The sequence below is a fragment of the Trichosurus vulpecula genome, chromosome 7, assembly GCF_011100635.1.
Source record: "Trichosurus vulpecula isolate mTriVul1 chromosome 7, mTriVul1.pri, whole genome shotgun sequence".
Classification (NCBI taxonomy): Eukaryota; Metazoa; Chordata; class Mammalia; order Diprotodontia; family Phalangeridae; genus Trichosurus; species Trichosurus vulpecula.
In genome coordinates this window covers 190,498,619-190,512,959 of record NC_050579.1, presented here as the reverse complement: position 1 = coordinate 190,512,959, position 14,341 = coordinate 190,498,619, and the positions used below count along the sequence as shown (strand labels likewise).

Genomic DNA, 14,341 nt, shown 5'->3' with positions numbered 1-14,341 from the left:
TCCAGGCCTATATGTGACACAGACATCAGATATCTATGATGTTCCTATCTGTGATAGGATCATTATCTACAAGGATACTCCTTGCCATATGGATTAAGTTATTTGTATTTTCTCCCCTTAAAGTCTACAACAAAGCCATCCCTGGTCCATGGCTCAAGTTGTCATCCCTTAATACAACTTCCTGGTGGCCTCTAGCTAGAACAAGATGCCTTTTTGGTCTCCTGAGAACATAGATGGTCCACTCATGTATAGTCAGTCTTTCAGAGCCACCATATGCTATCCTGCTGGACTAGACACATTTGGAGACAAGGGAGGCTAGCTACATTTTATCACTGAAGTATCCTTCTGGAGTACCTCTTCTATGCTATGGCTAAGTGTAACAGCAAGTAAAGTGGGACTTTTTGCTGTTTTTTCTTTTGGAGTGCTTCTCAACACTAAGGCAATCAAGTGCCTTTGACTGAGTCTTGCATTTGGTTGAATCGAGAGTCTTTGATGACCTGCCTAAGTCACATGAGTTTGAGTTACATGGTTGTGATGCCCTGTGACCCTGAAGAAGTGTATGTATACTCTGAGGTTAGCATTTTGCTTGGGGCTCACTCACTGGAAGAGTGTCGTGTGATTTCATCAGACAAGACTCTGGGTAGCCGTTAAGCAGCCTCCTCCCTCCCTCGCTTTGAAAACCCAGATGTTAGCTCTTCTCTCTCTGTCTGGTAACTATGTATGTATTGCTATAGATAGATGGTTAGAAGCCCTGTCTGCTGATTTGTGTTATTTGCTCTGTTTCTATAATTTCTGCTTGTAATTTGTGTTTTCTCTGAAGTTCAGCAGACTTTTTTCCCTGAACTAAGTGAATGACATAAGTATGTTTAATTAAAGTGAGACTGTAAACCCCTTAAAGTTGCTTTTCTTAGAAAAGCAGATCAAAGAACCTGTGCTAGCAGCCCTCCTGTGTGCTGGTGTTATTGGCCTTATGCTCTACAGCAGCTGCTAGCAACATTGTTGTTACACTAAGTAAGCCTCCTTTTGTTAACTGTTGAATGATCTACAATGACCTCATTTTGTTCCAACCACAACTAAAGTATCTTCCTGAATCACTGCCTCACCTCTAATACTGTTCAGTGCCCATTCACTGTTTAATGACAAAAGTTAATGAATTTAAGTCAAGTTTTAATACTAAGTAAGGAGGAGGCAGAACAGAGACAGAAGCACACATCAAAAACATGGGTTTAAGTCTACCTTACCGTTAACTCAATGCATCACCAAAGGTGAATCACTTAATATCTCAGGGAAGGGAATTATACTATAGTATGTCTAAGGGAATTTGTATCTATAATGCTTTAAAAATTCTGTTTGACCATTTAACTGGATCAAAGAACTGCCAGCTCATCTCTATTGCAAGTTATCCTAAAACCGAGGTGAATCAGCGTAATGGGCTATGTATGCACACAGTTATTTGGACTTTGAGCATTTGCTTGATTATCTACTTGTTATAGTGTTTTTGTTTTTCTCTTAAATAGGGGTGGGATGGGAGAGAGAAAATAATTGCTTGTTAATTGAGAATAAAATGAAAAAATTATAATTTATAAGTGAGGTGCCAATTTGCATAAGTAGAGGGAGTTCACACTGGGAGTCTTCTACACTTATGGGAAAAACCAAAACAAAACAAAAACCAGTTCCAAGCCCTCCCCCAAAATGTATGTAAAGTCTTTAAATACTTTTATTACTAAATCATTCTAACAGTCCTGTAAGAAATTTATAAAGAGGTAATGCGTCTCAACTAACCTCCAAAAAGATCCACTTCAGCAGTGACAGCAGTAATAGTTGTGGTAGTTGAAGAGGAAGTGGAAGCAGTTGCAATTTCAGCAGTGGTAGGAGGGCTAGGCTCTGGTGCAAATGGATCTGAAATCTGTGCTTCAGAAGGAACAGTGGAAAGTGCAGCCAAAGAATCTGTGTCCACCAAAGATGAGGATTAAATAGGAAAGAAGAAAAGGTGGGGAGGAGAAATATACTGGACTCCAAATAATAAAAATGGTCAAGCTATTAATCAGTTCAAAACTTTAAGAATTAAATATTACTTACCTTCTCCCAAAAGGTCTAACAATTTCCATTATATGATAGCAGTATAAAGAAACAAAAATTAAAACTGAGACATTGAATGGTATCAGTAGTAAAGCTACTACTAATAAAAATTACTTCGGCTCAAGGAATATCAGCAGTGTGAAGCTGTCAATAATAACTGAGAAAATGACCAGAATCAGACCAACTTGAAACTGCATTTTTAAAACATAAATGCAGACCTAAATAAAGCCTGAGAACATCAATAACTGTACTATATGAGATAAATTTAATATATTTCTTGTTCAAATACATAATTTTATCTAATTAAATGGTTTCATTATAAATGTAGATTTTGAATAGACTTGTTTATTCTTTTCTTATCTATCATTTAAGTAGTCACATATAGTAGAAAACTAACAAAAGCTTTGGATGCTGTAATTGAAGGCAAACATATCAAGTAGGAAAGAAATAAACTCAAGGAAAAAAATCCTATCTAAGAATTTAAAATAAAGTAAAAGCAATGTACAAGATGTTAAGTTATAATAAAACTTTTCAGATATCCTGAGGCAACCCATCAATCAACTGTTGCCTCATACTTAAATAGCTAGAGGTAACACCACAAATTAAAAACTGGGGGATTAATTAGTATTATTACTACTTGTAATTGCCCAGATTGAACCAATGATTAACTGAAAGGACATAAGAATACCAATGCTTTCACAAAGGTATAAAATACTTAAAACCAAATATGGTTTATCCTTAATCCACTCAAATTTAGAGTATCAACAGCCAAGTTAAAGTTTATAGGCAGTCTAAGAATTGATTTTTAGCATCTTCTACCCTCTTTTCCAGAGCTTTACAGAAAGGGGGGATGGCACAAGACCATAGACTAATTTGCAGTTTTATTTTAAGGATGGCACGAATATATTATACTCCAATGCTGAAATGAACACTGGAAAACACACGTAACCTTTAAAAATGAATGTTGCCAAGACTAGATTTATCTAGAACCCCTGAAGAGAACTAGTATTAAATGTTTTGGTTTTCTAGCATGTAGTATTTGCCAAAAATTAATACCTTTATTATAATGTTATTGCCAGAAGTTAACTATAATTATTGGTTCATGTCAAGGACAATATGAGGAAAATATCAATTCAAATCTAAAGGAATCCATAATCAATACTATATCTATCTAATCAAAATGAATAAGAACTTTAAATTCCACATAGATTTGAGCTAATACTTTGAATTAATTTTGCTATACCCTAACAACCTATTAAAAGAAAAAAGCAACCACTCATAGTTCAAGTTAATTTTGCTATACTGTAATATACTATTAATTAGAAAAACTCAAAATTTGGGTAAAATATTTCCTTATGTTGCAAATTTTAACTCAAGCTCAAAAAATACAGGCATGTGAAATTTTAATTGTATTGCAGTTTTTTAAAAAAGCTAACACAACTATATGCCTATGGACATCACTTGTGGTCCTTCCCCTCTCCTCATTTTCTACTACCATTTAGAATTGTCAGATTATAAAAGAGGCAAAACATTTTTTCCAAAATGGAGAAAAATTACATTTTAGACTAACCTAAAAATAATAAGAGATAGGAAGATATAAATTGTTTTCACTATTTTCCCTTACCTCCCCATGCAGTTGCCCCTCCAGAAGGTGCTGGAGGGGGTGCTGCTGCTGCTGCTGCTGACTGTGCCCCAGATGAAAAGTCTGGTTGGAGGTCAAGGAGATCACTAGATGGTTTAGATGTACTGATTGAAAGAAAAAGAAGACTTTAAAATTAGTATAGCATTTTTAAAGAATTATATATGTGAACATTTGTTAATTTGGCTAACAGATATAGAAAAATACTTTAAAGTATAGAATCTAATTATGACAATAGATTCACAAATTGGCTACTGAAATATTGTATTCAAGTCCTCTGGAAATTAGAATATATATTTGAATATAACAGCAGTAGTTACTGCTGTTTGGAGTAATGCTCTTTCTACTATATAGCATAAAGACTCCTTCAAACACCTTAACCTTATGGTTCCTCAGTTTACTCATGCCACATGACCTCATACACCCCACCTCATCCACACGCAGAGATTGTCATACTCTTGATCTTGCCAAACACTGAAATTCCCCTATCTGATCACGATCTATTGTCATTCTATTTCTCCCTCTGCTTTGCAACTCCAAAATCTGTTGTTTTTTAAGTCCAATGTTCAATTTTTATTTTATCTTTTTACTACCAACCAGTTACCAGACTTTTTCTATGGAATATTTCCAGTTTTCAAACACTGCCTTGATAGCCAAGAGTTCTTTTTCCCAGAGCAGAAAACTTGAATACCATGCTTTTACTTTCTCTATCAGTAAGGGTGGTATAAAAAGTAAAATTCCTATACAAATAAAATAAAAATCAAACTAAAATATCAATAATATACCAATAATAATTAACTAACCTGATGGGAGCTACTGCAGATGAAGTTGCAAATAGGTCAACTGGTGGGGATGTATCAATAGTTTTAGCTGGAGTAGAATTAGGAGATGTAACAGTTGTAGCTGGAGAAGACTGAAAGTAAAGATGTACAATATATAATACTCTAATAAGTATTTATACCATATATAAACTAAAGATAAACTTACTGCAGAAGTTTACCCTTTGCAATGACAAAGAGTAATTTACCATAGAATAAAAGAAGGTTTAATTATTATCAGACTGTGAAGAAAGTCTCAAATTACAAAAGTTTAATTTACTGAACACTTTACATCTTATCTCACAATAACTTCCATTTCTATATTTACAATCATATTGTCAATGCCTAAAAACATTCTTTCATCAGAAAATTAGTTGAAAAGAGAAAAAAAAACTAGTGGCTGCCAAAACTTAAATATTTGAAGAAACATTTGAAGTAACTGCCAAGACACTCAGTTCAGTTAATACACTCACCCCCGCCACTCTTTTCCCTTCCCTTCCTACACCTACTTCTACTGGGAATCTTCCTGCATGTCTTTAGTGTCTAAAAATCCAACTTACAAAACAATTCAGAGATGGCAAAGAATGACTCATAAGCATGATTCAAGTCACTGGCAGCTTGAGGATATCTTGTGCATATCCACCCACTAATCTGACACAACCAGCTGAAAAAGAACAACAAAGCCTATAAATCCTTTTTCTGGATTAGTTCGGTTTGAGGCAGACAGTTGAAACACTAAATAAATACTTAAAGCTGTGGTTGGCCATCACAGTAGCTCTGCTTCCTTTCTTGAGATAATTTCACTTTCCCATATTCCCAGAAGAATATTATCAATAGGAGGGGAGGGCCTGCCTGGTATCAAAGCCAACCAGAGACAGAAATCTCATTTCTGCTTAAAGAATTAACAGCACAACAAATACTTCTTATAAATATGTCACTAACCTAAGTGTACAACGAAATTTAAAAAAAAAATAAAAAACCACATACCAAACTCTTTGTGTTGCTTTGTTTTGTTTTAGAAAACTATTCCAGAAAAAGGATAAAAAAGGTGAATATTTGTGGGTGACACCTCAGTAGTTGTACAGAGGCAAAACAGTACTTGTTTCAAACCTATAAACTCTGTAACCAAGAAATCAGAATTAAATAGATAGGAGTACCAGTTACAGAACACTTAAATAAACAAAAGCAGTATAGGGATTTCTGTTGTGCACAATGCTACTTGAACCTTTTTTTTTCCAAATAAGAATTAGCATATAGTTCAAATACTGAATAGTATCTTCAAAGTGATAGAAACTACTAAGCTCAATCTGGTTTGCATAAAAACATTAGGCTAGTTATGCTAAATTTCAGCTATAGGCATTAAGACACATAAATAAAACTCAGATATACTCCGCAACCACAGCAATAGGCTTAGGATAGATACACCAATAGAAATCAAAAGTGATATGCCATTTTTGTCACAAGTCTTGTTACAAGAGTCTGAACAGTTACAAATGCAACAGATACAGAAGCAGGTAAGAGTGAATATGAATAGGTAGCTTTGTAAAACTGTCTGTTCACAGTACAATTCTTGGCAGGATACTTGATAGCTGTGGCAGCCAAGCAAAATTTCTGGACATTACAAAAAAAAAGATAGACAAATTTCAATCTGATTTGACCAATACATGAACCAGTTACAACAAACAATGCTAAAACTACCCAATGAATCCTCCTGAAACTTTGTCATACTTTGCTTATAATGTCAGGAAAACTTTATATCCTGCTATTTAGCAGTTTTACCTATTAACAGTATATACATATAGATTAAAAAAAGCTAAAAATGTTCTGGGATAACAAAGGGATGACAAGTAGATTACTTCTGAGTCAACAACCATTAATTATAGGAAAAAAACCACTTCAAAGTATAGTATAGATCAGGGCTGTCCAAAATGCAGCCTGCAGGCCACATGTGGCCCAACATGTGATTTATGCAGTCTGCTTACAAGCATAGAAATTTACGTAAATGCTTTACTAAACGAAGCCGAGCTACCACAGAGCTCTCACTAAAATGGCCAGTCAAAATATATTGTCTGTTGTTTCAATAAAAACCTAAGCTTGGACAGCCCTTGTGTAGATCAAGGGTTAGGATTCTAGATGATGGATTTGGAATTAGAAGAGACTAGTGGAGGCCCTAGTCTAGTCCAATGCCCTTATGTTCAAGACGAGGAAACTAAGGCCCAGGGACTTGAATGACTTGGCCAAAGTCACACAACATAGTAAATGTCAGAGGCAGGCTCTTTTATTAAGTTGTCATTGTAAGCTTAATAAATGCTTATTGATATCCTAGGCTACTTAAAAGTAACTGATGTTAGTAAATTCTCTTGTATCTGATATCTTAATCTAGGCGTTTAAGATGTCTGGCACAATCTCTACTATTTGAGCAATATAAATCCATCAAAGATAAGATTAAATCAAAGTTCAGGATTTTTCAAAATTGTGACTAGAGCAAAAAACACATCTAAAGTTAATGATGTAAATTTAGAGATGGCTCTTCGCTTTTAAGATGAAAAAGCCAAGTAGGCAATGCTTTGCTATATTATTGTTATTATCTTTCTAATACAGAAAACAATAAGACTTACCTTACTCAGTGGAGAGGGAGCACCAGATCTAAAATTTAATTGAGAAAATTTTAAAAAGGAAAGTATATGAATACACAGAGAAACATTTCAAGTAACTTGAAAAATGTCAGGGTTTAACCTGCTTATGTGTAAACATGTAGCATCCACGTATAAAACAGCATTTCAAAGTCATCCATTAGAAATACTAACTTTATCATAAAAACAAAGTTCAGTAACAACATTTTCTAAGACTTCAAGTTTTTCTATATTAAATTATGCTATATTCTTTCTTCTTTTCTTTGTTATTTTATCAAATCATAAGAATTTTAGAGTTAGAAGTGACTTTAAAGATCTATTTTTGTAAACAAAGAGTAAATAAAGCAGAGTGGTGAAGTAACTTGGAGTAACAGTTAGTAAATATCATAATTGGACCCAGAACCAAAGTCCACTGACTTGATATTATTGGTGATAATGACAATTTGAATTCATAGAGAACTGTACAATTTGCAAAGTGTTTTCCTTGCAACAATCATGTTAAGGTTGCATGAATTTCTACAAAGTGATATCTCAATCTCATTTCCATTTAAAATATTTCCAGAAATTCAATACCCTATTTGCTCCTTATGAAACTTCTACCATATCATAAAACTGACCATACTGAAACTAGATACAGGGAAAAAAATCTTTAAAGGGTATAAAAAGGAAAATAAAAGTGAGCATTGTAATTCTGCAAAAACTTTATTTTTACCTATTTTGAAAAATAGATAGCTAAGTGTTAAAGAAATGAACAAATTATAGAAAATTTACAAAGAAAAAGGTCTACACTAAGGTTTATTTACAAAGGTAGAACTAATGTGAATGATGTTTCCAACCAAACTTTTAGAGGAACCATACCATAATTTGCATATCCTGATGACTAAAGTCTATTTTACAGCACAAAAGAAAACTCCCTTTACTGTCACCATGTCTCCTGTATTTTCTTACACAATAACCTCAAAGCTTGTTTCTGGTTCAGTAAATGAAGATGAAGACATAATAAGTAGACGCATACACCTAGCAATAGTACTTTTTAGCAAAAAAAATGCAGCAAAACCACCAAAAGCCTAAAATCCCACATTCTAAAGACCTTAACACAAGAAGCAAATAGCACCATAATATAGAGAGGGAAATGTTGGGATTGTGAGGTGCTCAAATGATAAATGGAATTTGGTGTCGTATAAACTCTCCTTAGGAAGAAAGTGAAAAGAAATAGCCACTCCACAAAATAAAACAGCAGTCTCTCTACCTAGGATTTGATACATGCCAGAGTTTAAAGTTTGGGTCATAAATTGTTTTTAGAGAAAAGTAGATTATTAAACTTCTATTACAGAATAATCTTCAACTTAAATCTACAAATATGCAGAACATCTAAGAAAGAACATGGATAAAATGTTTTTGAAATTAAGTTTTTTTTTCCTTAAGATAACAATCATCACTGGAGTAAAGGCACACTGGCTAACTGATACGTTTATGGGCTAAGTAATCAAAAAACACCCAAGCACTCCACTTAAAGATGCAGCTGGATAAATGTATATTCCTTAAAACAAAGGTATCCTAGAAAGAAATCTGTATATTTACCTGCTGGGGATTATCTCAAAAAGGTACACTATATATGAAAGAATTCTAATTATGTTGCTCTTGGCAACTGTAGAACTCAAACACCAGGACGGTGTATACACATTTCCCCAAAGAATTTGGTCCATAACTTCTTTCCTAAGTCTTTTTATATAGGGAAAGTAGAAGAGAAAATCAAATGAAATAAAAAAAAATTTCAGAAAGCAAAGCCCTAAACCCTGTAAAGAAAAAGGATTGATCACCAAGAAGCCATTAAATCTGAGTGTGCAGGGAAGGAATGACAGAGAATTTATTTGTTTCTGAAAATAATTTACACGGAGAGATTCTTTAAAGGAATCAGCTGAAGTTACGAGTTAGAATATTAGCTGATGAAGAAAAATTCAGACAATAAGTAAATACTTTTAAAAATTTTCTTTCTAACTAGTACCTTAAAAATTACACACACACACACACACACCTGCCCACATATGTATATATATTCTACTCTTAGTTTAGAAGAAATTTAATGTGAAAAAGCCAAACTCATTCAATTCATACTTTAAATCTCAGTAAAAACATTCATTCCTTACTAATCATCAATTTGTCAGTCTTACATATAGGCAACTCTAGCATAACAAGTGAACTAACCCTTGCCTAGGATTGAATGAACTCCTGAATCTCTGTTATGAATTATAGTTAAACAGCCACATATGTGCAGGTTAACATATGCTATTTCCTAGAAAAAAGGAGTAAAATGAATGTGTTGGACTTCCTTAGTGAACAGGCATGGCTAAAGAAGTAAGTGAAATGTTTTGGAATACTGTTGCCAAAGGGTCTGTGTTTGTGACATGAAGTTGGTTGTTCTACTTACTGAAGATGACTGAGATTGAGCTTACATGATATAAATCTAATTGATTAACAGAGATTCATTGAGACCTGGAAGCCACAGATATCTATCCATTTTTTTTCATTTATTCACTAAATATTAAGAACTTAGTATATTTAAGATTCTGGTCTAGGTCCTGAAATGAGCTATACAGATGAATAAAAGAGCTTAAAATCCAGAAAAAAAGAATGTGTGTATAAATCAATATTATACAGTTACCTATTTTAATAAATTTTTATTTATATATACAATTGCCAAAGAAAGGCACAAAATGGTATGGAGATTTGGAGGACAGAGAAATCAAATGGAATGGAGGAAAATCAGAGAATATCTAGAAAAGGATGTATGTAAGCAAGATTTCAACAGCTAGAAATAAGGAGTAGAGAGCAGGGTAGAATAATAGGCTGAATCTATTAAGATGAAATTCTACCCTGCCAAACCCTAATAAAATTTTAAGCCATGCTATGAGATGCAGAGTATCTAGAACGAGTAAGATACCATTCTCCACTTTACCCAGTCAGGTTGTTTAAGCATTGTTCTGTGTGCCACATTTTTCAGAAGGATGTTGATAATCTAGAGAACATCCAGGCAAATGCAACAAGGATAGTGAGAAGACTCAAGACCATGCCATACAACCTTCAGTTAGAGGAACTAGGGGTGTTTAGTCTACTGAAGAGAAGATGTGTGGGGCACAAAATAATGATATTATCTGCAAAGGTGTAAAAAAAAGAGAAATTAGATTTGGTCTGCTTGGATTCAGAGGACAGAACTAAGAGCAATGGGTAAAAGTTTCAGAGTTTCATAATGAATATGACAAAAAACTAATATTCCTACTTAGCTGGGCATATTATATAGGGGAATCTTGGTCAGGTAGTGATGAAATTAGGTAGCTCTCAGGTCCCTTCCCAGTCTATAATTCTGATTAAGAGGGAACAAATAAATATTTTGAAGTAAAAAATCAATAGGTTCTGAGAAATGATTAGATATAGGGAGATAAGGAGAGGATGCAGTCAAATATTAATCATAAGTTTCAGATCTGGATGACTGGGAAAATGCTGATATTATTAATAAAAATAGAGAATAAAGACAGTGCAACAATTCAAAGGAAAAAGTGCTAGATTTGAATAAGACCTGGGTATAATAAGTACTAAAACACTGTTGTCTCCTGGCATACCCATTGTGTTCAGATTGTGGATGTGGGTATCCTAGATCTAGAGTTGGCATCCTCAACTCCGTGCTCCCCTGTGAAAGATTTTCTGACATGGAATCCCGCAGGATTTCACTACTTTCCTAACCAGCTAACTCCCTTGCTCTTCCTACCTGAGCCAGGGTTTTGTGTGTTGTATGCTTTTTGTATTTTTCAATTTCATCTCCAGGCCTTTGACTATTTCGGTTGTTTGTTTGGTTTTTGGCTGAAAGGTGAGAGGAACCTAACTTGACATCAGATCAGGCCCAGTCTGGTCTCCTTTGGGGAGAAAAAATTATTCTCACTTGCTTGAAGGAACATTTAGGGATGTAGTCTAGATCTTTTTTTTTTTTTACCATGGGTTATTTTCAAGGATTTGGAATTTATGCTATCCTGGATCCAAAACACATTGGTTATGCAAATTGAATAAACGATTGCACATTGGCCATGGGAGGTAAGTGGGTGGGGATCCAGGACAAGGAAGGTGGAATAAAAAACCCTTCTTCAAAAAGAGAAAAAAAAAATGCTTGTTCTGGGATTTACTACTGGTGTGACCTCAGACAAGTTACTTAACCCCTCTTGGCTTAAGTTTCCTTATTTGTAAAATAATGGGATTTGAAGAGATGCCCTCTAAGATCCGGCAAGTTTCTAAATCTATCATTAGGAGCAGTTAGTTTATTTTCCCCTTGGGTTATGAGCATTTGGAATGATGACATCTATTAAAAATGTAAATTTTCATGGATTGATATTAAGAACAAGTGATCATGGGTAATAATTCAGTCTGTGATAACGTTCTGGATTTGGTATTTGTAGTATGGGAATTTATTAAATCAGTAAACGGTAGTGAACTTATGATGTATAATTCTGGCCAATAGATTGTTTTGTTAGGTATTCAACAGGTGCAAAATTTTACAACCTGAAATGAGATGTTTTACAATTTTTCAGCATTTCACTGAGTCATCTACATTGATTACTAAATCTAGTCTTGTTAAGAATAACTCTTTTATAATCTCTGATTGCAACGACAAGGTTATAAATTGCTATCATAAAACTCCATATCCACAAACAAGTTCACATGACTCAGTCATTTGCCCAGTGCTACTTTGTCAAATGCTGGTTGCATTTATCTGGATGTTTCCCATGGAGGGAGGGCCTTTTTGTTTTATTCTTGACCTTAACCATTTCATAGATTCCACTCAGAGATAAATAACTTTTGGCAAGTTACGTTAGACAGCTGTAATGGCATTGTACCTGATACAAGTGGCCTTCACTAGTAAGTCAGTCAAGAAGCATTTATGAAGTACTTACTAATACCAGGCACTGTACTAAGAGCTGGAACACAGAAGAAATGCAAAAAACAATCCCTGCTCCTTTGGAGCTCGCGTAAAGTTTAATATGGGAGACAATATGCAAACAACTATATACACATTAGATATATACAGGAAAAAATGGAAATCATCTACAAAGGGAAGACATTGGCATTAAGGGGGAATGGAAAGACATCTTGTAGAAAGTGGGGTTTTAGCTGGGACTTGAAGAAAGCCAGGGAAACCAGGAAATAAGAAGTGGTGAGGGAGAGAATTCCAGGCATGGGGGACAGCCAATAAAAATGCCAGGAGTGGGAGATGGAATATCTTACATCAGCAAGGAGGCCAGTATCCCTGACCTATCCTCTACATACACAGAATATGTAGAGGGGATTAAGGTGTAGTAAGACTGGAAAAGCAAGTAAGGATTTGATTGCTAAACAGATTTCATATTTAATACTGGAAATAAAGGAGCCCCTAGAGTTTATTTAATGTGGGCAGGGATGTTACATGGTCAGACCTGTGCTTTAGGAAGACTAATTTGACAGCTGAGTGGATTGGAGAGAGAAGAACCTTGAGATAGAGAGACTAACAGGCTGCTGCAATAGTCCAGGCATGAAGTGATGAGGGCCTGAAGCAGGGTGGTGGGTATGTCAGAGGAGAGAAGGGGGTGTCATGAAGATAGAATCCAAAAGATCTGGCCACTGACTGGAAATGTGGGTGGGGTAGGAGAAGAGAGAAAATGAGGAGTTGAGGATAACTCCTAATTTGGGAGCCTAGGTGACTAGGAAGGTGGCGTAGCCCTCATCAGTAACAGAAAGGTAGGAAGAGGGCAGTGTTTGGGGTTGGAATAGAAGAATAATGAGTTGAATTCTGTATATGTTGACTTACTGATGCCTATAGGTCATCCAGTTCAAGATATTCAACTGGCAGTTGGAGATGTGAGTTTGGAGGTTAGGAGAGAAGATAAATCTGGAGCAAATGATTTAACACATTTAACACTCCAAAAACCTTAAAGCACGATCTAAATGCTATTATTGTTATTATCATTTAGATCAGAGAAAAATAGCATAGAAATTATATTGAATCCATTGGAGTTAATGAGATCCAAGTGAAACAGTACAGAGGGAGAAGAGAAGAGGTCCAGGACAGAGCTTCTGGGTCACTCACAGTTAGTGGGCTTGACCTGGATGAAATCCAGCAAAGAAGCCCAAGAATGAATAGTTAGAAAGGGAGGATTATGAGAACAATGTCACAAAAAACGAGAGAAGAGAGTATCAAGGGGAAGAGTATGATTGGCAGTGTTAAAAAGAGGTCAAATGGATTAAGGTGAATCATTGACAATTATTGAGAAAGCAGTTTCAGTAAAATGATATGGTAGAAAGTCAAATGGCAGAGAAGAAGAAAGTGAGAGGAGAGGAAGTGGAGATACAAATTATAGATAGTTTTCTCAAAGAGTATGTATAACCACAAAAAGGAAAGGAGATATGGGATAGCAGCTGGGGTTGGGGGCTGGGGAGGGGCAGAGACGGATGGATCAAGTGAGGGTTTTTTGAGAATGAGACATGGGAATGTTTGTAGGAGGCAGGGCAGCAATCGGTAGGCAGATTGAAGATAAATGAGAAAGTAGGAATGCTAAGAGGGATAATCTCCTAGAGAAGAGATGGAACAGGATCACATATGCATAGAGAGGGATTTGCCTTGGCAAGAAGAGTCACATTTTTGTGTAAGACAAAGAAAAGAAAATGGCTGAAGACATGAGTTGAGGAGGAGGGGAGAGAAGAGGGAGATCTCATTCAGTAAAATAAGAAGCAAGGTTCTCAGTTGAAAGAATGAGGGCAAGGGGGTGAGAGGTTTGAGGACGGATGAAAAGGTTTGGAAAAGTGGTTGTGGTGTGTGGAAGAGTGAATTGATTAGGATGGTGTAAAAGGATTGCATTGCTTTAATAAAGGACCAGTTGAGATTATTTAACATAAATTTGTACAGCTGCTTGGTGAAGTGATGTTGGTTTGTTCCAAAAGTAATTTTGTGATTTTTTAAAAAGTTATTCATCATGTGCTCTAAAATGTATATCAGTTATCTTCCTCCTTTTTGATAAGGAAATATTAATTTTTCTATAGCTTCTTTGGAGGTGATAAGCTCTATATTTCATTAGTATAATATGAGTTTTTAGTAAGACTTACTAAATCCGTTTTGGTCCAGTTTTTTTTCCAGTTTTGAAAAGGTATATTAAGGC

At 35.1% G+C, this 14,341-nt stretch overlaps 1 protein-coding gene across 2 annotated transcripts in view; it reads right to left on the bottom strand.

Moving 5' to 3' along the window:
- The window catches only part of SNAP91 (synaptosome associated protein 91), a 166,520-nt gene that overhangs the window by 54,556 nt on the left and 97,623 nt on the right, over positions 1–14,341 (bottom strand). Inside the window, exons 11-15 of one of the 2 annotated variants that reach the window (XM_036766826.1) lie at positions 7,155–7,182; positions 4,522–4,631; positions 3,704–3,825; positions 2,080–2,094; positions 1,783–1,947 (exon numbers count right to left, since the gene is read on the bottom strand). In XM_036766826.1, coding sequence (XP_036622721.1) covers positions 1,783–1,947; positions 2,080–2,094; positions 3,704–3,825; positions 4,522–4,631; positions 7,155–7,182 — 440 coding nt within the window. The remainder of the gene's footprint in view (positions 1–1,782; positions 1,948–2,079; positions 2,095–3,703; positions 3,826–4,521; positions 4,632–7,154; positions 7,183–14,341) is intronic. The other variant, XM_036766827.1, reaches the window with a different exon arrangement.